The following is a 27,336-nucleotide window of genomic DNA, read 5'->3' as shown; positions in this document are numbered from 1 at the left end:
AAGACCGGAGGGGTGGGGGTGAGGTGTGTTGTATGTAAGACCTGGTTGTTTCTCTCATTCTCCTTGATGGTGGTGGTTGTGTGTTGTTATCCCCAAGTCGAGTCTGTCTTTTGCTGGTGACCATAACTGGTGAGTGAGCCCTCCCTGTCCTTTGTCTCGACCCTCAAGCCTTTTTGGTTACATTTTCTCCTCCCCCTCCCTCAGGTGACCAGGTAAGAGGTGAGGGAGCTGCTGCGTGGTGCCTTTGTTGCCGCTAGGTAGGCTCAAACCGTGACAACACCCCACAATGTTTATACATAATGACTTTTAAATGTGTTATCTAAATTGTGTTTTATGTACATATGCATGTGCACACATGCAGGCATTTTTTAAAAAGGTAAGTTGTCCTTACAAAGCTTCCTACCATGAGTGCAATCCAAGAAAGCCCAAGCTCACACCTAATATCATAAATTAAGACACAAACACTCATTAGTCCAAAGCTTGCATGACCAGTTCATCTTAATAATATAATTCAGTTCAAAAGTTGAACTAGCTTCACATTAAGCAAAAAACCTTTGCTGTATCTCACTTGTCTTACCCCTCTGCCCCTTTTAATATAAACAATTTTGTTCTTAAAGGCCTGAAAACATTTCTGTAAGAGCCCCGTCCCAATGTTTTCTTTCAAGGCCACATACCTCCAAGAGGCTTCATGTCCAGATTTCCAAGACAAAGCAAGATATGCTGTATTCCTATTTAATATTGTTCATAATTCAACAAATATAAGCCCTTTTCTGGGAGATTATGTTCTAACATATTTTTAAACTTGATTATCAGCTGTGGAACAATAATTTTTTTCCCCAGCATTAAGCTAAAAATCTCTTTGCTACAGGAAAACACTATTTACAAATTAACCCAGTTTGTTACAAATTTAGAAGCTCATAGCTATGTTCCAGTTAATTATAGATTCATTAGCTGAGTTTCCCTGATGTGACCTCATATTAAAATTTCACGTTTAGTCAGCCCTATGAATTACTCCTGCTTTAGAAAGGATAAACACTGAGCCATATATGTTCCTTGAAGTCCAAGGAGGGGGGAGGAATAAAAAGGAAAACAATCAAGTTAGAAATCAGGGAAGAGCTGAACTACAATTAGTCCTTTATGCTACAGCGACCATGACCCTAATTTTAAGTTTTCAGGAAGTATAACTTTTATTTACACACCTTTAGGGAAGAGTGTAAGTGCCACACAAGACCCATTAGAAATATAGAATTTATTTCTCTTTACATTCAGACAGCAATATATTGCAGATTTGAACATGCCACATCTTGTATCATAGGTGACTTATGGATCCTATGTTTATAGTTGTGATAGCTATTGCTAGCCTGGATCAACACAAAATGTGTTTCTGGAGTGGCTCTCTTGAGATCTTTAAGCCATTAGCAGCAATTTTCGCAGAAGGGTAGTCTTGAAAACCCCCTTCATAAAAATTCATCTGTCATAGCCTACATTATCCAGCTGCTTACTGTATCTTACCTTTACAGCTCCAGATCAAGAAAGCAATTTCAACAGTAGTGGACAGGAAAATTGAGGACTTTGCTTCCCTCAGGTAGCAGTTCTCAATAAAGGCAATACCATGTTATAAGGCCACCAAATTCCTCATGGTCCATGAACTGTGCTTTGGACAGGGCAGTTCCTTTCCCATCCTTCAGGGTCTGCAGCCTTTGCTTCCCTTCCCCCCTTGCACATCCAGGTGCAAGCTAATCCAAAAGAGTCAATCTTACAGTTCTGACAACATGCTAAAACATGTTAAGTCCTCTACAACTAAAAGTCTGTGAACAACAGGAAGAGACAAAATTGTTACGTTTAAAGCTTCAAAGTACCATGAACAAGAGGTACCCGTGTCCTGACAGCATCTGTTCAGTGTACTTCCCTTCATCCTTACAAACTCAGAAAACGGTGGTGCTTTTTTCCTTTTGTCTCTTAACTCCCCACACATTCAGCTCAAGAATACCAAGAGCTGCAGTGCATCATTACATGAAGATGGGGAGGGGCAGTGGAATGAGAAGAGTGAAAAGGGAGGGAGAGACACTGCCCTTGGCAGGCTCTGCACCAGCCATACAGACAATATGCATACATGTGATGAGGGATTTTGCTGTTCCAGTTTGTGTTTTGTTTGGTTGTTGGTTGTTTGGGGGGGGGCGATGTTTGTTTTTAAATCAAAAAACATTATTCCTGCTAAGGCTGGTTGTGCAAAATTAGTTTTCAAGAACCACTATTCAGTCTGACTCTGCTCCTGTAGACAGACTTCCTATTGATCCATTTCTCACTAGCATCTTGCTGTAGTTTTTCTGCTGTTCTTCTTTGAAAGTATCTTTGACTTTTGCTCGTTTCAGACCTCCATCCCTGGAACAGAGCAAGAGAGAGAAGTAGCCCATCACAATAGTTAATATAATACCAAGTTTGATAAAAACAGTGTAACAATCTTAGTCAACTCTAGAGTCTTAATCAAAAAGGTTACTAAGAAGGCTTTTCTTTAGAACTTCTAGAACACATGTTTATTAAAACATTTACCTTAAGCCATAATGCTGATGCAGTCCGAATTTTGAGTTTAGCCCATTAGAGCACAGCATGAGTAGGCTAACAGGTTGCAACTACCATAGAAATGTTTGCCGGTCTGGGATGCTATTTCCCTAGGCTCTAGAGGCAATCTTGTGCAGCACCACAGCTGTCTCTTGCCTTACATCATTCAGAGGGTCAGCTGGGCCTCAGTTGAATCTGTTTGCCTACTCTCTTCATCTTACTTTCAAGTTTGTGTTATACACTCCTATGAAATGTAGGCATTATGCTGCCACTTACTGAGGTAGGACATAAGAGTCAGAGCAGAAAGCCTCAAGACCTATGTTTTACTTTTTGTTGTTAGTCGGTTTTGCCAAGTAACTTCACTTCTGCTCCTTACTCTCAGCATGATGAGTCTCAACACAATGAGTCTCAACATGGGAAACAAGGGGCCCTCTTCAAAAGCATCAAGCTTTTAGGTGAAACTCAGTGTGAGAGCTACATGTTCCAAAGACTTTATGCACCTTCCTTGGCTTTTACTTTCACGTACACATATGTGCATGTGAAGTTACTCCCTCATTTTCTCCTGAGTGCAATAAAGTTATGCTGAATGTCACAAAGCTAAGGGAGTAAGCACCTCTCTAACAACACATAATCCATGAAGTCTAACAAGGATGGCATCACTCACCAGGGAAGTTCAGTCAGTCCTCCTTGGCGAGCAATGGCTGACCTCACTCTGTTGGCAAACTGAACAGCATCTTCACCTTCCTTCAAGGGTCATAAATTCAACATAATCAAAGCGGAGAGAAGTAAATTGAAACAGACTTCCACAACACTTTATCTGCCGCCACCTCAAATTAGCTCACTGACAAGCAGATCCGTCCCTTACCATGCCAACACAATCTGATGTTCCAATGTGATACTAATTTAGCTAATTTTTCCCCTTAAGTGTTGAAATTAGGCAAAAATTTTGCTCCAACAGGATGGAACATTAACAGCATTGCTACTGTGAATAGCACTGTATTTACTGCTACCCTCTGCATATTTGATGCACTGCTGATGGTACCAAGCTGCACCAGGAAATGCTAATTCCAATCATACAAAGTCAACACTAACAAAAGTCCAGTATAAAACTCTAATTTGGAGACATGGGGTGAGTAGGGGTTTTGGGGAGGGGGGGGAAGTAAAGAGGCACTTTCAGACACAGTCAGGTTCTTAAATAGTGGTCAACGAGATGCTAGATTAGATTACCTTTCTAACCATTGGTGGCATGTACCACACGTTGCAAACAATGGCCCAGCTGGTCATTATTCGCAGCAGATAGCTCACGATGTTATATTTGCTGCTGTTCCAGAATGCATCTCCAAACTGAGGATCATACTGTGAGGAATCACAAAACACAAATGACAAAACCCATTCCCCAGAGACCATCACAGCCTGTCTCAGATCCAAGAGGGATGCTTTCAGTCACATGCCAGAGTAAGAGAAAATTCACAACTGACATGTTTGCTTAGAAAGAGGCTTTAGAAAAATTAGCCTGTGCTTATTAGTGCTGGTTGTGATTACATGACAGAACCAGCAGCAGATGTCACCCATTTGCCCAAACAGCCAAAAGAACTAAGTCTGCTGCAAGCCACATGCTTCTCTTCCCTTCAGCACTAGGAAGGACTAGTTGGATCTCCCTCCCTTCCAGCTTTCTGGAGGAAGAAGCTGACCCCACCAGGTCCTACCAGCCAGGCTCCATAGGTTGAGGGACTTCACTTTCTTATTTCAGCCACTTATACGCTAGGAGTCATCCACAGCACGTAGCTAATTGCCAGAGCTACTGTGCTTTCATTAGCAGCTATGCTGAGACAGCTTCACAGCACCCTGACAAAAACAGATCCCAAACTTTGGAATTCAGCAACCAGCTATTTCCACTTACTTTGATTGCAACAGGATAGATTGTCCCTCCTATTTCAAAGCTTCCCTTCTTGAACATCATCACAGATGTATTGTTTATGCAGGTGCCTGTTCAGAAGAGAAACTGAAGTTATTACTTCACACAGCCTACCTTCAGTAGCAACACTACATCAACGTACAAGTCTTACACTCACTGAGGAGCAAATGCAGGCCCTTTATGGGTAAGTTAAGCATCCCTCCCCTGCTTGCTTTCATTCTTTGCCTTGTGACTGACTCCCTGAATAAAGCCAGAGCACGCGAGACAAAAAGCATGAGGCTGAGGTTAGATCTGTAGCATAGTGAATTGATATTCACAGGGCAAAACAATCTTCCCATTCTTCTGCCTACTGCTTCTGCCAGGAGACCAAACAGCCAGGGACAGTATTGTGTTGTCTTCCTGTAACCTCATATTAAAGATGAAAAATAGGAATAGCAATGCCCTAATAAAATCTAAGTCAGAGGTGAAGATACATTTGAGCACCAGAAGCCATGAAAGGAGAACAGGGATGACATCTACACTGAATGGAGAGAAGGAATAGTTCAGCTTCTTACCTTCTGGAAAAATTAAGATCGGGAGCTTGCTTTTATCTGCCACATGTTCCCTGAGTCTGTGGAAGCAGAAGGAAAGCTTAAAAATCAGCTCCTTTCCACTCCTCTTTCCCCAGGCAGATGCATTAAAAATATCTTTACATATAACATTTGTTTGAAAGCAAAGCCTTCTACTGGACACTAATTTGTACTTGCATTTCTGTTTCTGACAAACCTGAAGCTTTGTGAAAACCATCCCTTAGGCCCCTGGTGTATTTACACTAAGGCAACATCCTGTTTTCTTTCCTCCATATTATTTTATTAATGACTATCAGGGAAGCCAACAAGTGTATGCCATTAAGTCAGTCCAGTTAACTCTGATCAACTCAACCTGCAAGAAATCACCTACATAAGAAAGTCTTGTGCAGTGGTTCTTCCAGGCTTTGCTTACTTAACAGCAGATTGCTTAAGAGGACTCCTAAATGCCTACAGCTCACACTACTTGAATAAGACTTGGAAGACTTGGCAAAGCTGTCCTGCTGCACAGAGGCCAGTGAGGCGGTGAAGAAGCTAACCTGTCAAAATTAACCTAGAAGTTCTTTAAAAATTAGGAAGAATTTCTATCACTGTACCACAGTGTTCATCTGTATGCCTTTGGTAACATTCTACAGAAAGCTGCCTTTGTAAGCAGCTCAGTTTTATAACTGGACACATTTTTGCCCCTCATCCAAACAAGTAAAGCCTGTTATTTCCAGTGGCTCACAATTTCGAATGAAGTAGAGACAGTTTGTGTCACATAAAGCCCATTTTTTAATCAGTATCACTTTTCAACAGAATGTCCCAGAATTTGAAGTATCTTCACACCCTTTCAAAATATCTATCTGAATTCAGACCTTAGCTATTATGCTGATGGCTACCCAAATGAGATGTTTTGTGACACTCCACTACAATCCAGACCTTACCAGAACCTTTGGTCTGAACTGTTCACCCCGTATAAACTTTTCAAGCCTTCTTTGGTGACCTGGGAACCTGATATTTTGACTACAGTCTGCTGTACCAAAGCTCACACAAGCAAGCATATTTGGGTTATTCTGTATGAGTTTGCTGCATACCACCCCTCCAACTTACTCCAAGAACTGCTGTTGAGCCACTCCTATACTAATTGCTTCCACTCCTACCTACACCTACGGATTTGCAATACCTTGCATCATTCCAGCCTACAGTAATGTGGAATTACACATACCTCTTCTCTCCGCGATTACCATTTATAAGCAGCAGTCATCATTTGGAATAAGACAACTAGACATGGCTCTTGCTAAAAGGAGATGCTTTCACAAGTACGCCTTTTGCCCTCTTGAGATCCCAAGGTTCCAAGTTCCCAGTTTCCCATTGCAAACCCATCAGCTTCCTGGGCTTGTGTCTTTCCAAAGCTTTAATTCCTCATTTGCGTTTTTGATTGCTCAACTGCTCTTCGGGGATCGCGTACCCGGGCGTGGCCTCTCAGGCTCTGGTGGGGACCAGAGTCACACTAGCCCTGCAATCCCCGGCTCCAACCCACACCTCACCTTTTTGTCACTAGATGGCGGTCTTTGATCTCCGACCGTTCGAACCAGACGTGAGGACAGGCCTTGACTGTGGCTCTCTGAATAACTCCCATTAGTCCACCGTGAACCTGGCCAACCTGCAAGTCCAATAAAGCACATCAGCATAAGAGACACTTGAAAAGCAGAACTTCCTCTTCTGCATCCCGCTCAAAAAAACCCAAACACACCGAAGACTGCAAACCAGGACTGGGCAGTGCCCACAAAAACAATTAAAATGCACTCACTTGAAAGGACCTAGACACATGCATGGAAGCGTATCTCAAATATTTTACCAGATGAAGAGCCTAGCATTGACACTGCCATGGCAGCTTCACTAGCACGTAACTTGTAGACCAACTTCAACACAATTCGTACTTTTCCCCACTAACTAGTGCTCAAGTGAACATCTGTACTGTGAAAACTAAGTCCTGAACTCCACAACCAATACCCCACAATCTTTTCCCTTTCCTGGTCTCTCTCCCTCTGCTGTGGTCATCATGGATGTCCTCATACCATTGCATAGCATCCATCATTTGTCAAAATGATCGCGTCTATTGGTGATGTGTGGTTGGCAACACAAATTCCTCCTTTCTGAGGTTTGTTTTCCCTGCAATTACATAATTTTTGTTAGACTACTAGTGCACTAAGCACCACATTACACACACAACAGTTCCATAACGCTGTCAGGTGAGTCAGCATCCAGCATGACATTAACCTGCAGGTCTGGAAAGAGCCACGGCATTTCAAACAGGATACTCACATATAGAAGTATACATACACTTTTGCTATCATATCATCAGCTCACTCACTTGTTATGGTAATGGATAGTACCAGACAGAGCTCTGACAAGGATGCGGGAGCATGTGAGGTGGACCACTTCACTCAGATAGTTTTTCACACTGAAAGAAATCACAGGCATCTGGAGCATCCTAGAAAACAGCTAGACACACACACAATATTCTCCAGCCTACTCAGTGCAACTCAGGGCTGAAATTTTCCTGGTACTTTGGAGCAGAGGGATATTCCCAGCCCTACCACTCACTTGCCACAGCAGCTCAGCCAAAGCATGTCATACCCTTGGTCTCACCTAGGCAAGGCTATCATCTCCTCACTGGGTGTTTTTTATCCCAGCACTGTTATCTCCCCTACAACACCCCCTTTGAGCCTCTCATGACAGCAAGAGGAGCCCATCAGAAATCACCGACCCCAGTGCCAAACCTGGCAAGAAGCCAACCTCAGCCCAAGTTCAAAACGCCACTAAAGGCAAGGCCACAACTTTATGGATGGAGTGAGCTACCAGTAGTCTATCATCTGTAAAATCTGTCCAGTCCTAATGTGTGCATTAATGCAACTTGGCAAATTTATCCCTCATACACCACACAGTACCTACCTGCTGTTTGGCAGCTGTCCTACCATTGTTGTGCCCACAATCATTGAGGTAATCCCAATGGCAGCAAGGGTAAAGCTATAGACAAAATAGACATTAAATCAAAAAAGTAGTTCTGCTCATTTTAATATCACTTTCCCCTTTAAAATAGAAAGGGATTGCAGGAATTCAATTATTCATCAAATAGTTGACACATCCAGATCTCTAACTCAGTAATTCCCTCAAACATTGCTCAAAATCATGGTCTAGCAAGGCAGCAGATTCAGATACCCCAATGCATATAGAGTCAGGGAGCACATCCAAGTTACACTTATGTTGCCAATACACATTGACTTATGGGAAGCATTCACAAAAAAGATGACCACTAGCCCTAATCTACTCTCCACAGTAAATGCCAAGACAAAAGTGGTCTGAATGGCTTCTTAACCATTCAAAGTTTAAGCGGGTTCATCTTCAGTATCTGCTAATGCTGCTTTTGGATTAAAAAAGCTGAGATGATGCTTCCCCAGAAAACACACATTTACGTGTTCCCAGACTGACAAAATCCCTCAGCGTTCATGAGCTTACCGTAGGGGCAGCAGGAAACAATACCGCACTATAACTCCAATAACCCACACAACAGTCAGCCTCAGGCTGATGTAGTGGAAGTTGACATTAGTCCTTGTGAGGAGATTCCAGGAAACCAGTTCTTCAGAGGAAAACCTTTGAGTAACTTCATCTTCCACAATGGCCTCAAACCCTTTTCTGCAGAAGTAGAATATGTCAGAGAATTCAAAGTCCACTCGATGCAGACGTGCAATTTCTTTCTCCATAGGCGTTTCATCTCTTTCAATGATACCTTGGGAAGGAAAGGATAACCATATGAAGAAATAATTCTATACAGTAACAGTCATCTTCCAAATCACTCGCCACTCTTACTCAAGGAGACAAATTTTACTGTCAGAGCCCCTCCTACAATAGCAAATCAGATCGGTAGTTGAACACAGCATACTCTTTAGTAGGCCAGTTCTAGCTCCCCTTCCTTACAAACACCTTGAGCAGCACATATATCAAGTTCTGTTGCCTACTGAAGGTGAAACAAGAAGGCAAACCTTTTCCCACCATCTGACCAGCAACTTTATCCACAACCATCTTATGCTTCCAGAGGAAACCAAGTGAGATCTTGGCCTTTCTATTCCCTTCTCCTATTGCTGAGTATTTAATGGCATTCAGCCTCCACCATAGAGGCTTCCCTGTTCCCTAGGCCCATCCCTTGTCAGGCATTCTGGCATCCCACAGCCACATTCAGCTGAGATGTGCTCTACTGCTACCTGCCACCCCAGACCGCAACAGCTACCTGACGTCTGTGCATGGACCAGCTTTGAACCAAACACATCTCCCTCCCTTGACAGTGCAAATCTTCTCCATAAGCACAGAGGCCCACACTATTTTTTATTTTAGTTTAAATCAAACAAAGAAAAATACTCAAAAAACCCATGAAGTTGTGCCTAGAGGTGCCTTGATATAATTTAGCTTGGCACGAGCAATTGTGTTATAGTTGAACTCTGCCCACATAATGACTGGCAATAGAAAAGAAGGCTGGAGAGTTCAGAATTGCGCTACAAATAGCAAGTATTCCCTCTCCTACCCCCTTTTTGGTTTTTATACTTATGCTCCAATAAGCACTAGAGCTTTCAAAGGCAAGGACAAATTGTGTAAGCCAAATATAAAGATCAAGTAGCTGCCTTCTGGTAAGCAAGTCTGGCTCCAGAAATTGATGACTGAAGAAATCCAGAATAACATTTAACCAGAACAACCATCCCCTGAGACACTCAGCTGGGATTACAGAGGTCCAAGTTCAGGTTGCTACTCTGTCAGACACCCTCTGTCAAATTGCATAATCTCTGTGCTTCCACGTTGAGATTAAAAAAAAAAAATGGAAAAGGAAGAAGCACCCAACTGTTTCAAGCTACTAGGCACTTTCCCACAAATACACATCCCACAATGTAGAAATCTGCATCTCAAGGAAGTCTTGTCAGCAGAAACACTCTGTGAATATATTTGCTGTGCAAATCACATGCAACATTCAAATTACAAGCAAGATGGAAAATCTTTGTATTGCACTGTAGCATACATATGGGATAACATAAGAAGCTCCAAGATACACATCCCACTAAAGAAAAACATGCAAGAGAGACATCGCACTGCAACAAAACCTATTAGCACCTTCAGCTTCAGCTTTGAACTTGACAGCCACAACTTGCAATTCCACCAGGGGACCATCTCAGTGCATTGTCCTATCTCTAGCCTATAAATATAAATTGTTAATATGGCACACACAAACACCCACATGCCCTTCAGGATCTAAATTATACAAACATGCATCACATCAAATACTCTGCAGGATGGACTACACTTCTGTCTTTATTTTAAACCCAAACCCAAGCTCTAGTCTGTGGTTCAATTTTTCTCTCAGCCAGTCCCTTGAACCTCCAAGCTGTGAAACACCCAGAACTGTAGCCAAGTCAGCCCAACCTCTGCTCCATGCTGCTGCTGGGGTAGGAGACAGGTCACAGCCAAGAAACTGGTCACGGGAACTCTCCAGCCCATCACACAAGTACCACTCTTCTCTCCAGTTCCGACGAGAGCTAGGAATGCTTCCTCCTTATCCAGCCCCCGGTTTAGCATCAGCCAAGCAGCTGGCTCCCCTGGCTCCCACTTCTTGGCTGAAAACAGCCCAGGGTTCAGGTTTAACACACTGCTGGCACAGCCAAAGATAGCATGGCTGTAATAGCTTGTCTCACCAGCCTGCACTGTCATTGTCACATGAGACCCCCCATGCACAAGCTGCCTTGCAGCCTTGAAACAAGCTATTCCAAGCCAAGATCTCAGAAGCACCTGTAGGTATTATGAATAGAATTAACACACATGCTGCTTAGGTGATGTACTTAGCCTTCTTGTAATCAAAAGTAACATTTAATGACCTTTAATCCCTTGGCCATGGACAGAGCTGAGTTCACCAAAGACCACTAAAAGGTGGCATTATACAGAAGCACAGAAAATGTTACTCTCAACCAAAAAAAAAACACAAACCAAAGCCACTGCGTTACTCAGTATCACAACACAAGTCCCAAGCCTTTGAGCTCACATACTCTAGTCAGCTAATTATACCAGGCTCAAATTCGATACTATCTACTTACACTCACATTACTTGTATAAGCTGTTCTTTTAGTGGATGTCACTTTCAAAATTCTGACTAAACAGCTTGCTTTTTTTTTTTTAACCCACCAATTTGAAGAGTACTGCTGAAAGCTGGTTATTCAGCTGCAATGAGATAGACATCTAGCCTCCAAGAATCTGCTCAGCCAGGAGCTACCATGGGGCCTGGCACATAAAAGCACTACCCTTTAACACTGAGGGACCTTGAGATGACAGGTACTTTCCCATGCAGCAACTACACCAGACAACATTTTTCTTGGGACTATTCCTTACCACACCACCATCGCAGGGGCACTGGCTGCCACTTCTGTCAACAGATGTGAATATACCGGATTTGGTATGGCAGAGAAAGGTGGTGTCTCCTCAGTCATGCTCTCTCCTGTCTTTCATATTTAGGGACAATAGATTTTAAGGTCTTTAGGCAGGAAAACCTTTGCTCTGCCAGGGAACATGAAAACTTGCCACTACACATGTATCTGCAATGCTCCCTTCTGTCCTGACCACCCTCCTAGTGAGGACTGGACAGTGAGGAAAGATGGAAGAAGAGCTACACATTCCCCTTCAGCACTTAACACGAATATGTGTACAGACACTTACCTTTACCCTGTTTTAATCAGCTATTCTGTAATTCATTATCACCAGGAATTTCTCCTCCCTCAGCAAATATTGTGTAATGCAATTCGGCCTCTCCACCTGCTCATGTTCTGTCACTTCAGAGGATGCAAACTTATGTACTGCACTGTTAGATCTACACCTGCCCTGGCCCTCAAGTACCTTCATCCACATACAGGAACCCAGACTCCTAATCACAAGTCAGTTAGTCCCATGTTTAAAAAGCTCCCAAGAGCAATACACAGAGCACAGACTGACACTACAGAACCCACATCTCCCCTGCTCCCTATACCTTCTCAAGTAAGATTCCAGTTTACTGCAGTAAGAGCCACCTCCAGTGGGGAAACTTTAATTTTAATTTCAAATATAAAAAGGACATTAAAAAGTGTGCTTCAGGCCACCATTGCAATTGTGTATCCCCACCCATAAGACCGCTTGAACATAGCCTGCATGCTAATTATTATCATCTACATGAATTACCTCAGGCCATTTTTACCAACTATCACTAATGCTCCAGACCACAGAGTGCAGTCCGATTAGTCTAGGTTCTGAACTACAGCACATATTAGCACTATATACCCCTCAAGTCACCCATACAGGGGGAATAAATACTTGTAGTTTTATAGAAAGATAGCTCATAGAACATAGTCTACTAGCTGGGTCCTCTCTTCCTTTACCTTTCTCTTCTAGAGAAGAAAAAACTATGTGCCAGAACGATCAGATTTCTAGGAAGACAAGAGCTCCTACTGTATGGTTAAAGCAGCACAGTTGGATCTCTTGCCCTCCCACTGACCCATGACATGGTAGGACACTATCACCCTTACAAGAAGAAAAAGGGTATCTTGCTGCATCACTGACAACCTGTGAAACAGATAGCAGGGCACTGACATTATTTGAAAGGATCACTCACCTTGCCTTCCCACCACCCCAAAAATACCACCACTACCACCTTTCAGGACACCAATCAGTGATAGGGGACATACTTTCTCTCAGCCGCTTTAAAGTCAGCAATTAAATACGACAAATTTTAGCCTGTTTTAAGAGCTGCTGTGCACTACCTCCAGTTTATTATTACAGGTGCTAACTGACAGTTGGGTCTGCTACCATCAGAGCCTGTTTCTTGCCTGGCCTGCAGACAATATAATACCAGTGTTTACAGTATAGACAAGGACACTTCTTTGGAAATTAAATGCACACAACCAGTTCGGCAGTTCAGTTCCCATTACTGTATCAAGTTTGTATGAGCTAATTCATAGAGTCAGGTAACAATTAACTTGTCTACTAACTGGCAAGCTGGTCCTGTTTCCAGCTGTGCTGCCTAGCAAGGGAGCACAGAAAAAAATGCTGACACTGCTGTGAAAAACGAGCAAATCAATAGCAATATCGAGGCAGTTAGGAACCAGGAAAAAAACAAGCACTGGCTGCAATACCCTGTTCAGCCTTCTCCTATTTCCTGGGCAAACTCAGACTGTTCTCACTGTGTTTACAGCTCCAAAGTCTTACAGCCAACTCTGACCTAGTACAGCCTACCATGACACATACAGTATGGGTTAAGATATAGTAAGAGAACCAATTTCAAAATTAGGCTAAAGGAAGAAATACGAAGCAACTTTTCAGCTGCCTTTCTACAGATAATAAGCGTAAGAAATTTGTCTGGCAAACACAGTGGTAACTCCAGGGGGCAAAAGATGAATAGGAGCAGACTGAAAAAAGGGAACAAGTATAACACCACACACTTCCATCCAGCAGTCCTACAACAGAAAAAGCACCGAGCCTGGGAAAGAAAAGTGCTGTCCACTAAACATTCATATCTCCTCAGAGATTATCAAGTGTACTCTGATGCTGTTAGGACTGAGATAGTTAGCCAGCAGCCCTGCAAGCAGTGACCTCAAGACAGATTTCAAGACGACAAAAAAAAAAATCAAGCTCATATCATAACTCAAAAATTTCCCTCAACTGAGGACAGTCTTCATCTTAAGCTCTACTTTGTTTTGCTAAACAATGTTATTTCATACCCTTCATTTCGTCATCCCCTGACTTTTGAGCCATTCAGTACAAGCCAGCAAAAGAAGCATTTCATTCTGCAGAAACCATTCTTGTGCCGGTAGCATTGCAAAACAGTTAGCTCGTAACCACCCCACCTTTTCTCCAGTTCTCTCATGCACACATCTAACTTCTTCATTTGAAAAGGACTCAGTTCTCCTACCTTAGAACATTAGTCTTATCAATTTGACTTTACCCCAAGCTCTCACCATTAGCAGCAGGAGTCTTTAGCATCTGTGGCTGTGGCTTTTTGACACCTTTTTCGATCCGTATAGTGGCCCACTGTTGAAGAGAAAGAAAACATTAATTTCACAAATGTAGTATTCACTTTAATAAGTCACCTAGAAAAGCAACAGTTAATCAAAGACAGTTGCGATTTTCAAAGAATATCTTCACCAGGTAATCATCACTAATCATTCCATCAGATGTGTCAACAAACCCACACACAGTTCCTCTGAGGAAATACTGCCTTAACGTATTTAATAATTGAAAACACCACTCAGTGCTAGTGAAGTGCTTCTCAACTCTGCTTGCCAGTCTTTGGAGAACCAACTCGGTGCTTCACAGATGTTTCAGTTCCAGTTCAGCTTCACAGCCACCAAGAGCCTGATAGGCCTCTGTCAGTCTTGCTGCTTGCAAGAGTCATGGCCACATGGGAAGCTCCAGGAGCTGAGCTAAACAACAGCCCCTGAGCACACAGCACAAGTTCACAGAGCTGACAGACACATCTCAACTCAGCTTTCAGCGTAGTTTCACCACACTGAAGCAAAAAACCTGAAAGTCCTAGCTGGGTTAAGTCAAACTGAGGCCTGCACACACACTCCTCTAAAAACCAAAACAGCATTTGCAGTCATAAGAAATCTCATCTAAGTTCAGTCTCAGCCAAAGTGGATTGCACCCAAGATTTTTTCCATACTGAACAAAACTGAAATTGCCCCCAAGTCTGCAAGTGCTCGTTTCTTGGCATTTTAGAGCTCTGAGCAGCAGTGAAACAGGCCAAATCACTGCCTCTAGCGCACGGCTGCAGATAGTCCCTTCCTCTGCCCTTGAGAAGGGCTGCCAGCTCACAGGGATTAACTTAGTCTTTTCTAGGGGGTGGGCTGAAAGAATGAGGTTGAAATAGGTGATAAAGTAAGCTCTGCTCTCCAGCAAGTGTCAAAGCTTCCCAGCAACTCTGTTCCCTGCAAACCCCTGTGGCAGAACCACACTGGCATCAGGAGACTTCCTCTCATGTCCAGGCGTGATGGGGCTGGAACCAGTTTAACGGGTTCTCAGGCCCAAAGGCTTTCCTGACTTTCAGCTGACACTGTTCCACACAATGCTTTTAAATAGTCCTTCTATCTCCTACATCAGGCTTCATTTTCACTGGGTTAACAATTACAACCCCTTTGCCACCCCAAAACCTGCCCATGATGACAGTAGCTCTTCTGGCCTGGATCCTTCCTTTCCCTACATGGCAGCTTTGTGAAGGGATGGAAAGCTCAGCCAAAGAGGACAGACTTTGTGGCTCCCCATTATGCACATTAATTCCTCCCCCACAAAACTTAATCCTATTTCCAGGAATACTGTTGTAATAGGCATTTCCAAGACAGACAGGTGACCAGGCAGATATCAAAAGATCAGGATATTATCCTGTTCAAACTTTGACAACTTAAGCAGTATCAAAGGCATACTTTAAGAGCATACAGATGGTCCTCGCTGGTCTGCACAGAAAGGACCCAGACCAATGCTAAACCATACAGTTTCCACCTCTCCCCTCCAACAGAGCTGTGGGGCATTTGGGGATCCAGTTCCCTTTTGAAGGGTCAGTATCCTGATTCATGGCATCATCTCTACCACATAACTTCCCAGGAACAGCCAAAACTACTTACCGTATCAGGTCTTGCACACCCTACCTTTCCCATATATTCACTTGTTTTCTCAGTTCTGCTGCTGCTAAGGCAATAGCTGTTCCAGGAACTAATATTACCTGCAGGAATACCTCAGTACTTTCCAGCTACACATCATCCTTGGCAGTGCTAGGGCTATAAAAATTCTAGGAAATACCAAAATGAAACATCGTTCAATGAATAAACTATTCACAATACCTACCTTTCTACATTTCTTCTACCAAAAGGATTTGGGGGCTACAGGCAGACCAGCAAATACATTGACACAATCATTCTCTAACCAGACTTGAACCACTGTATTAAACAAATTAAAATCTCCATAAACAGGTAAGTCACTTATTACATAGACAAGTATGTTCTTACTCTTCTAATGGTCTCAGCCATATGCACTAGCTGAGAAAATAAGTTTTCATCTTTAAATCCTCTCAAATGGGTAATCAAAACCTAGCGCTGCCACCTTCTGCTTTGCAAAACCTGGAAGAACAGTTTCTGTCTGCTTAGAAAGAGCATGCAACGCTCCCTTCACAATGCTCTTGCTACAGAAATCCTGCAATTACAATCTTGTGCTAGACAACGTCAAAAAGTTTGAGCCTCAGCACAAGCCATGAAGACAGAGGCTATTGAGACATACCTTTGTAATGCTCAAAAGCTTTCAACATCCTACTGTACTGCAGTATCTTTTGACATTTTGCTATGCAAAGGAGGCAGCAGACTCTTCCCAAAGCAGACAGAAATTGCAGGGTCATGTAACCCAAGCAAGTTTCTACTGCTTAGGTGCATTTATCTACCCCATTCAGCAAAGTACATTCCTGCTTCGAAAGCAGTCTGACCTTTGGTCTACAGGTTCATCTGACTCCAGAAAGCTACAGCACCGCACCTAGGGGATGTCAGGGACAGGGGCAAAGAGAAAGGCTGGCGAGGGTAGTTCCCTTTGCCCTCTGCCCTTGCCTTCCCCGGAGAGGGGAGCACCACCACAAACTTGACACCAGCATGGCATCTTGTACAAAGGTTGCACAAGCATTCCAGGGGACAGCTGACTTGTGCTCCACAAGTAAATAGTTGAGGCAGTTTTACTTTTGGTGCCAGATCTCCCAGGGAACGTAAGCATACTTCATAAAACCAGTAAGGATGGGACCAGCTCCCCATCTTGCTCTCCTCTTGGCCAGGAGCCTTTGGGCATTCCTAAGGGCCCGTATCTACCAGACGCTACAACAAACCAGTTTTAAGTCCTCTACGTCTGCGTTCTACTTTCCTCAATCCATCATATTTCCAAAAACTATGCATGTTCCAGCAACCAAGCAGCAAAACGTTTTTACTTAGTCTAATCCTTCCACTTATTCTCAGGCACCTGAAACAAAGGCAGCATCATCAAAGACAAAATTTGAACTTTGATCAAGAGAAAAACTTTATATCCAGTTTGGAAAACAAAAGAGACACCACATGCAGCAGCAATGTGAGTAATTTCCCTTCCTTCCTGCTAGCTAGAGCCATTTCAGCTAGTTCCTATGGTAAGGAACAGCTTTATGCTACCAAGAGAATCACAGAATCATTAGGTTGGAATAGACCTCTGAGATCACCAAGTCCAACCATTGAGCTAATATCACCATGCCCACTAAACCATGTCTAGAAGTGCCACATCTACATGTTTTTTGAACACCCCCAGGGACAGTGACTCCACCACTTCCCTGGGCAGCCTGTTCCAATGTTTGCCCACTCTTTCAGGGAAGAAATTTTTCCTAATGTCCAATCTAAACCTCCCCTGGTGCAAATGAAGGCCATTTCCTTTTGTCCTATCACTTGTTACTTGGGAGAACAGACCAACCCCCACCTCACTACAACCTCCTTTCAGGTAGTTGTAGAGAGCAATAAGGTCTCCCCTCAGCCTCCTCTTCTCCAGACTAAACAACCCCAGTTCCCTCAGCTCCTCCTCATAAGACCTGTTCTCCAGATCCTTAACCAGCTTCGTTGCCCTTCTCTGGACACACTCCAGCACCTCAATGTCTTTCTTGTAGTGAGGGGCCCAAAACTACACACAGGATTCAAGATGCGGCCTCACCAGTGCCGAGTACAGGGGCACAATCACCTCCCTGCTCCTGCTGACAACCCTATTCCTGATACAGGCCAGGATGCTCTTGGCCTTCTTGGCCACCTGGGCACACTGCTGGCTCATGTTCAGCTGGCTGTCGACCAACACCCCCAGGTCCTTTTCTGCCAGGCAGCTTTCCAGTCACTCATCCCCAAGCCTGTAGTGCTGCACACGGCTGTTGTGACCCAAGTGCAGGACCCAACACTTGGCCTCGTGGAGCCTCATAGCATTGACCTCAGCCCATCGATCCAGCCTGTCCAGACCCCTCTGCAGAGCCTTCCTACCCTCAAGCAGATCAACAATCTCACCCAATTTAGTGTCATCTGCAAACTTACTGAGGGAGCACTCAATCCCCACATCTAGATCATCAATAAAGATGTTAAACAAGACTGGCCCAAATACTGGCCCCTTGGAGACACTGCCTGTGACCGGCCACCAGCTGGATTTAACTCCATTCACCACCACTCTCTGCGCTCTGTCATCCAGCCAGATTTTAACCCAGCTTAGTGTGCACCTACCTAGGCCATGAGCCACCAGCTTTCTTGGGAGATGGGGTCAAAGGCTCTAGTAAAGTCCAGGTAGATAACATCTACAGCCTTCTCCTCATCGACTAGGCAGGTCACCTGGTCATAGAAGGAGATCAGGCTGGTTAAGCAGGACCTGCCCTTCATGAACCCATGCTGGCTGGGCCCAAGTCCCTGGTTTTCTTGCACCTGCCACATAAGCGTCCTCAAGATGAACCATTCTATAATCTTCCTCAGCACCTATGTCAGGCTGACAATCCTGAAGTTCCCTAGATCCTTCTTCCAGCCCTTCTCGTAGATAGGCATCACATGGGCAAGTCTCCAGTTGTCTGGGACCCCCCATGTTGACCGGGACTCCTGATAAATGACGGAAAGTCATTTGGCCAGCTCCTCCGCCAGCTCCCTCATCACTCTCCAGTGGATCCCATCCAGCCCCGTAGACTTGTGGATGTCCAGGTGGCAAAGCAGGTCTTTAACTGCTTCCTCTTGAATTACAGGGTTTTTTTTTCTGCTCTTGATCCCCATCTTGCAGCTCAGGGGGCTGATTTCCTTGAGGATAGCTTGTCTGACTATTAGAGACTGAGGCAAAGGTGGCATTAAGTACTTCAGTCTTTTCCTCACCCTTGGTGACAATGTTCCCCTCTGCATCCAACAGAGGATGGAGATTCTCCTTTGTTTTCTTTTTGTGCTTAATGTATTTGTAGAAACATTTTTTGTTGTCTCTCACAGTGGCCAGCCTTAGTTCTAGTTGGGTTTTTGCCTCTATTTTTCCCTCTGCATGACCTAACAAGCTCCCTATGCTGTTCCTGAGTTACCTGCCCTTTCTTCCAAGGGTAGTAAACCCTCCTTTTTTCCCCCCTGAGTTCCAGCAAAAGCTCCCTGTTCAACCAGGCCAGTCGTCTTCCTTGCCGGTTCGTCTTCCAGCACACAGGGACAGCCTGCTCCTGCATCCTTAAGATTTCCTCCTTGAAGAATGTCCAGCCTTCCTGGACCCCCTTGCCCTTTAGGACTGCCTCCCAAGAGCTATCACAATGTAAGCTGATCAATCCCACAGAGGGTAAAATAATGTGTTTGTGTATTAGAGATCAAAAAGCATGAAGAGCTATAAACCATAGCCTCCATTCTACTCAGGAGATGAACAAAAAGCAAACTGGAAGGTCTTTTGGATTTATCACTTACCAGTAACATTGACATAAATCTAAGTGGCTCCTCCCAGCTTGCAAGCTGGTGCTGAGCAGGCAGTCTCAAGTACCTTGGTGCAGACCTAAGTCTTCAGCAGGGATTCCTGAAGCAATTTTGGGGAATAAGTATAAAACACCAGGATCCTGAACAGATTAAAAATAGTTCTGCAGCTGGGCTACTCACTGAACTAACACAGAAAGTTAGAAAGCAGCATGACCACAGAAGCTACACAAACACCATCACAGGTCTGATTTTGAAATTTCAGTATTCTTACTGCTCAGTAGCTTGGATGCCTTAATCACACAAGGCACATTCTAAAGATACCACATTTCACTAGGCAAGGAAAACATATCAATCTTTCCCTGAGAAGGTTTCCCTCCTCACCCCCATAGGAAAAAGCTAGTTTATCAGCACCTTAAAAAACCCTCAAACACACAGCAAGTCAACAGCCTCCACAAAATGCTCAAAGGACCAGTTTCACTTATGCATCACTAAGCAATCGCCACATCTATAGTACCTATGCAGTACTTGAGAAAGATCATCAGACCTCAGAGGCAAAACACACATATTTACAAGAGATGTCAAAAAGACTATGTCCAGATAAGATAGTTACCAGATAGGCAACTATCTCCAAATCCAAGCTTGACATGTTTCATGAAAGCACATCTAGGGATTATTAGGATCAACCACAAGTCAAGTTATCAGACATACCTCAGGAACTTCCCTGTTTCCCTAACAGAGGGAGCTTTGCCTTTCACCCAGTTTATCACCTTGACATCACCTCTGGCTTAATAGCAATGCTTGACAATGACTGAAATGCACAGTCATATGGAGTTAGATCACTGGTGTTCCCCTATTTAGAGGCACTGCCAGGTCATGTTCCCAGCAAAAGTTTATACGCTAGTTTAGGCCAGCACTCCTCCTTGGAGGCTCTCCAAACCTCAATAACAACAGGAAGACTTCATAGCACCTCCCAGACAATGCTATGTTGTTTAACGCGGCAAAATCTGCATGCCAATTATTGGGTTGTTTTGTGTGAGGAGAAGAGGAAAATACCACCACCAACAGGAGCATCCACCTCTGACTGAGGGCAAAAGATCCTCTGTGGTCTCCCATGCCATCTTTTCCTCATTCTGATGGGACATCCTTGTCACTGCCTCCAAGCAGCTTTCCAAATTCTTCTGCACATGAGTTGTATAGCAAGTCCTTCCTGGTGGACAGGTATCCAAAGAATAAAGAGTCCAGCTTTACAGAAAACACCAAGGGCAGCAGCAACAGAAATGCCAAGCAGCTTCTTTTACACCAGCTTCACAACCTGTTACTTTAAGGCAAGCTCTGAACACAGCTGCTGTTATCTTTTTTTAACAGCATTTGCTTATCAACAGTATCAGCAATCTCAGTGTTCACATGCTGTGAAATTGACAGCAGTTTCAAATCGGGCTTGTTAACGAAAAACAGCAGAGGGTAGTCCCCAGCTCTGCCAACCTTACTTGTGTGCAAGGAGCCTTGATTATTAAATCTGTGGAATACATACATAACAGCCTTCCTAGGACTGGGATCTAGGTTACTACAGCTCAGGGATTTACTTTAAGATTATGCAGCAGATTGACTAAAATACTATTCCAAAAGTCAGCCCAATCCCTGTAAACAAGTGTGTGTCATTCACATCAGGCACATCTCCAGGACACACTTCTTAACATCTGAGCTGGCAGCCTTCAGAGTTACTCCCTCACTTCAGAGCCCTCCATTTCTCCTCTGCCCAGCAGTCCTTGAAGGATACCAATCACATAGATAGAGGCCTTCATTGACACTGCGCAATGACATTACTCAGCAAAGCTTGCTTCAGAGGCCAGTCAGTTAAGAAACAATCAAAACCCCACAATGATTCACCTATTTATTAGCTTACACATTCTCCTTTTCCCTTCCGTACCCTTATACTCAGCACCACATGCAATCCTGATGGTGGTTCATGGCAAGAAGCTACAGCCTGGCGTACCTGGGACAGGACATAACAGCCCATCCCACCCACCCTGCACAGCCACAACCTACAGTTTGACTACAGGCACCAAAAGGTCCTTCTTTCCCTCCACAGGCATATTATTCTCAAGTTTAGGTCCATTCACATTGCCAGGGTCATCTGCAACACAAGTACCTTTGGCTTCACCTCCTAGCTACCAAACATTACACGCTTGTTCAGCGAAAGCGTGTTCCCTGCAGGGCAGCATAATAAGCTATTAGAAATTGCTTCAGTTACAAGGGGTCACTATCAAATCTAGATGGATCAGTTAGAGGACATGAAAAACATCTATGACTTCAAGCATCTGTTGTGCATTACAGCACAACCAGCAAAACCAACCACCCAAGAAATACTTTCTCTGCTAACTGCAAGCCCCACAATCAAAGAGCCTCAAGAGATCGGGGGGGAGGAGAGGGTGCATTCAAAGTGCTTGCAACCATCAACAAAACATCAGACCAAAAATACACAGTAACATGATGTTAGTTTATAGCTAGGCTGTTTCTTAACACAAGCGTGACCTAATAATTTCACTTCCCTTAGGCTAGCTCATTTCTCAGTATTTCACAAGGAACATGCACCACATAGTTTAAAAACACAAGAAATGTTTTCCCATTAGAAAAAGCAAGCAGGGCAGTCTGTACATGTGTTGCTGACAGGTCAATCCTACTGCCTCAGGCAGCAAGGCACACCCCAAAAAAAAAAAAAAACCACAACAGAGTATTGGAATTAGTTCTTAACAAGGTGAGCTGCAATCTGTCAAGCAGAGATCATTACTCAGGGGGGCCGATCGCTACTGCCAAAATATAGACACACAGTCTAAACTACCCCTCCAGATTTTCTACAAACTGAGGGAAATAGGGAAACAGAGAAACAGATTGCTCTGGGGTAGTGGCTGCTTTATGGGCCTTAATGAAAGACAAATCACATTCTGAAGGCTGGATTTCCCCACTGCTTGGGAAAAGAGCTTGAACAGCATGCTTGCAGGGGCCTTATCAGCCTCAACTCATAGTAGTTTATAAAAGAGGCAACGGATTAAGAGTAAAAATGAGACCAAGAGGTAAAGACACACTAAATTTAAAATTGGAAGCTACCTGATGACATTTAAAAAAAAAAAAAAACAGGGAGAAACACAGCATACTATGATGATCACAAGAGGCAGTTCTCAGCGTTTCAGCAATAGGAAAGTTTTCTGTGGCAAGTGATTTCACAGTCATCAGCATGGCAGGTGACTAGCCCAGACTAGCTCCCCATAGGAAAGAAAAGCTGGTGGAGATGTTTTTGTAGCAGTAACCCAACATTTTAAAAAAAAAAAAGAAAGCCAACACGGTACCAGAGATCCTTCTATTAACACTGAAAGGGAAGCCATAGGCAGAAATGAGCGGTTCTCTAAAAGTTTTCTTAGCTTGGTAAGGCAATTCAGAAGCAAATTAATGTACTTTTGTGATGGGAGAAGCAGATTTTCTAATAGCAAGTAGTCTGCCCGCTGTACTGCATTCCTCTGGTATTAGCATAGCTGGTCATGCTTTTCTGCTCTTTTTCCCCTTATCACATAGAAAAAAAAAATATGTATTCCATATAAAGCTGGTCATCCCTAGTGCTGTACTTAAGGGTCAAATATAACCCACAGCACAACCCAACAGAAGCACATCCTCAACACTGCTGCCTGCACATGCTGCATTTCGCTTAGGAGCATGTGCCTTGCTGAGGCAGCCCAGGACAGAGAAAAAGCTATTGTGCACCCACTGATCCCCCTTGTCAGTAACGTCAGATAGTCAAAGTACAAGAACACTTTGTTCCTAAAAGGTGCTTTTCCCCTCCTTTTCTTGGGCCATGCTTGCAGCACTGGGAACAAGCTTCTCCCCTCCTGAAACAAGCAGGAACAGATTTATTTTTATTGGCAGGAAAAAATTCAAGCAGAAGTCCAGTATAATCCTCAACTTGCTCCATACCACAGCCTAGATGACAACTGAACACCAGACGCATTTTTACGTGCCTTGTTTCATCTGGCATGACAGTGGACCAGCAGACATACCACAGCTAACTGCAGACCCTCCGTCTATTTAGTCCCTGGACTACAGTGCTCAAGCTGACAAACTTGGACCCTCACAACAGATTAGCTTTAATAAAGCACATGTTGTTACCTGACAATATATGCTGTGTAGGAAACAAACTGCATTAGGCACCGTGTCCTCCCACTTTGTCAACATGTGGGATACAAACAGGCAAAGTCAGAGAACAGCTCACTATTAAGCTGGGGTGCACAAACAGCCACCACTTTGCAAACAGTTCATGCGATCTAGCCCGTCAGAGGCAACAAAAGCAGTAGCAGCAGCACCATCCTGACTGAGCACTCTGCAGGCCTAAGGGCCTGCTCTCCTACAACAAGGCAAGGGAGACCACCTGGGAGATCCAGTGCTGGAGGCCAAAGAGGAAGCTTAAGGAAGCTAGTAAGTTAACCACTGTGCTGAAAAAGGTCTCAGCCATCAGAGACTGCAGCATCTTACAACTCAACATAGCCATAAAAGAGACTACTGCTGCTCAGGAGAAAGCCTGCATACTCAATTCAACAGCCCAGGAAGTTTCAGACACCGAGGCAACTGTGCAAGGCTAGCAGCTATCTATTTAACACTTTCCATTGCCAACACGATTTTTGGCAGGGAAAAGTCAGGTGCCACAACACATTTTCAGGGGCTCTTGCAGGTGCTCCTTAGAACCGGCTGGCAGACTATCTGCCTGTCTCTGTCAGGCTGCTAACCAAGACAGACTTGTGAGCCAAGGAACAGAAGACATTTCACAACAAAACACTTTCTTTCAGAGATTATCCCTACACAGGTATTCTGAGGGCATAAAGAATTCACAGGTAAAGCAAGGCCAAGTTGACCTAAGTGGACTACCTAGGTGGATTGAGCTTCTTCACTCTCCTGCAGCAAGTCCAACTTACTAAACTCTTCTCCCCCGAACACTTCCCAATCTGTCATTGGCTCTTCTTTTAGATATTTATGTACAATATAATTACATATTAATAAGATGTATTTTTAACATAATGAATAGCATGTAATTCCAGAAACCATTTAACACAAAAAGTAATGGCAATTCTCAGGGTGAGTCATTATTTCACAGAATGGTAGGGGTTGGAACGGACCTCTGGAGTTCATCTAGTCCGACCCCCCTGTCAAAGCAGGTTCACCTACAGCATGTTGCGCAGGACTGTGTCCAGGCAGGCTTTGAATATCTCCAGAGAAGAAGACTCCACAACCTCTCTGGGCAGCCTGTTCCAGTGCTCTGTCATCCTCAAAGTAAAAAAGTTTTTCCTCATGTTCAGGTGGAACTTCCTGTGTTTGTTTGTGTCCATTGTCCCTTGTCCTGCCACTGGGCACCACTGAAAAAAGCCTGGCCCCATCCTGTTGACACCCACCCCTTAGATACTTGTGTTGATAAGGTCCCCTCTCAGTCTTCTCTTCTTCAGGCTAAAGAGCCACAGGTCTCTCAGCCTCTCCTCATAAGAGATGCTCTAGCCCCCTAATCATCTTCATAGCCCTCTGCTGGACTCTCTCCAGTAGTTCCCTGTCCCTCAAACTGGGGGGCCCAGAACTGGACACAGTGCTCCAGATGTGGCCTCACCAGGGCAGAGCAGAGGCAGAGGAGAACCTCCCTCGACCTGCTGGTCACATTCTTCTTAATGCACCCTGGGATACCGCTGGCCTTCTTGGCCACAAGGGCACATTGCTGGCTCATGGTCAACTTGCTGTCTGCCAGAACTCCCAGGTCCTTCTCCGTAGAGCTGCTCTCCAGCAGGTCGACCCCCAGCCTGCTCTGGTGCATGGGGTTATTCCTCCCCCAGGGCAGGACCCTACACTTGGTCTTATTGAATCTCATTAGGTTCCTCCCAGCACAGCCTTCTGGTGTATCAGCCACTCTTTCAGTTTTGTGTCGTCAGCAAACTTGCCGAAGGTACACTCTGTCCCTTCATCCAAGTCATTGAGGAATATGTTGGATTTCCTCCCTTAGGCATCAGAACAGCTCTTACAAGCCACCATCATCAGTATGTCATCAGCTGCTTCTCCATACTTCTCCCCAAGACATATTGAGTCACCTCTTATCATAATATTTGATGACAGTAAAAAATAATGATTAATGATCTAAGAATAAAGAATGTAAATTGTGGTTAATCCCAGGTGAAGGCAAGTCATCCAAACAAGACTACCTTAATAGACCATCTAGATTGCTCCCTCAGGCCAGTGAGACCTTCACCTCCTCAGCTTCTATCCAAAATTTTTTTTCCAGTAGCAACTGCATCTTCTACCCTTAACAGTTATCTTCATACCATTCAAGGCCCCAGAAAGTACTTCAAGCATGTTCATTCTCACAAGAAGCCTTAAAACATTTTAACTTAAGATGCATTTAACAGATCCCATTTTTATTAGGTGGCTGGTGGGTTTTTTAGCCAAGTATAAAGGATCTTGAAGGCACTGAAGGACATGAGCAAGGTTTGACTGAAAATCTTACAGAACAAGATGAAATTAGACAAAAACCTACTTTCCATAATCACATACTGATGTATATTGCATTGCCACAGACTGCCTTGCATCATTTCACTCTTCCTCCTTACAAGTGTTGTGTTGGTTTGGGTTCCCCTCCTCCTTGGAAAAAGCATAATAAAGATTTAAGCCAGATCATTTCCACCAGCCATTTTAAAACACTCTTTCACCACCACTGTGAGCTTCAGGAGTGTTTTCACACCCATATGAGCTATGTCCCATCCAGAAAGCAGTTCCTTCGCAAGAAACTTGCTTTCTCAGGGAATTTGGGGGGAAATGGCAACTCAGGAGCTAGACACGCTTGACTCGGATGGGAGTCTGCATCTCTGAGCGTCAGCACTCCTGGCACTTGCTGTCACAAGCACTGGGCACACTGCCAGACATTTATACCCTCCAAGAGCATGACCAGGCACTGTTTCACTCAGGTGGGGAACAGCTGACACCAAGCCGAGACAACCGCGCCCAGGACACGGTACAGCCTTAGGCAGCAAGGTTTATTTCGCACTCCTGCAGGTTCAAGGAGCACACACCAAAGTCTGCACAACCACAAAATTCATACAGAGTTAGGTTTCTGCCTAAGGGTTTGAACTCCAAAACTACAAACGGACACTGATGACGCAGACAGCATGTAACCTACCTCCCTCTCCTCCACAGCCCTCGCTCCCCAAGAGACACTTCTCTGGGCTCCCCCAGCCCCGCGCAGGGCCTCACGGGCAGGAACGGCCATCCCCATCCCCTCACCACCTGCCCGCCCGCGCCGGGGCCCCCGCCACCACCCAGGGCGCGGCTGGAAGCGGCGGCGGAGCACTTACGCTTCCTCCGGCCGGAGGGAGCCGTGCCCGGCCAGCGGAGCCCGCCGGGTCTTCTCAGGACGAGGCACAAGTGCGCCGGCGCCACTGGCCGAAGGGGCGCCGTCGTAGAGAAGCAGCCCAGGCCGGGGGAAAGAGAGAAAGGCCCAGCCCCTCCGGGGTGCCCTCCGCCGCACGCCGGCCCCGGGCGACATCTCACCGGGGGCGCCATTTTGGAGTCCCCCGGGGCGGCAGGACAGGCCCCGCGGGCCGCCCCCGCTCCCCGCGACCCGGCGTGTGCGGGAGCGCCCCGGGCTGAGGGGCCGGCGGCCCCCGCCTACCTCCAGCGTCTTCACCAGGACCCACATGTAGGCCTCGGAAATGCCCAGCGAGATGCCCAGCGCCGAGGGCAGCACGATGAGGGCGAGAACCAGCGCTAGCCACACAGCACCGACCCGCGCCGCCGCCGACCCCACGTCCTCCAT

At 44.8% G+C, this 27,336-nt stretch overlaps 1 protein-coding gene across 1 annotated transcript; it reads right to left on the bottom strand.

Moving 5' to 3' along the window:
- Positions 1-2,249: 2,249 nt before the first annotated feature.
- On the bottom strand, positions 2,250-27,336 carry LOC104354662 (glycerol-3-phosphate acyltransferase 3). Its single transcript, XM_086464128.1, has 12 exons — positions 27,193-27,336; positions 14,037-14,109; positions 8,542-8,812; positions 7,978-8,052; positions 7,397-7,486; positions 7,101-7,194; positions 6,570-6,685; positions 5,029-5,084; positions 4,460-4,545; positions 3,787-3,915; positions 3,224-3,303; positions 2,250-2,382 (listed from the first exon to the last, which is right to left on the bottom strand). Exons 1-12 carry the CDS (start codon positions 27,334-27,336, stop codon positions 2,256-2,258), a joined length of 1,341 nt encoding a protein of 446 aa, XP_086320254.1. The 3' UTR covers positions 2,250-2,255.

This window comes from Leptosomus discolor, chromosome 4 (assembly GCF_034619465.1).
Source record: "Leptosomus discolor isolate bLepDis1 chromosome 4, bLepDis1.hap2, whole genome shotgun sequence".
Lineage (NCBI taxonomy): Eukaryota > Metazoa > Chordata > Aves > Leptosomiformes > Leptosomidae > Leptosomus > Leptosomus discolor.
This window is presented reverse-complemented; position numbering and strand designations above follow the sequence as displayed.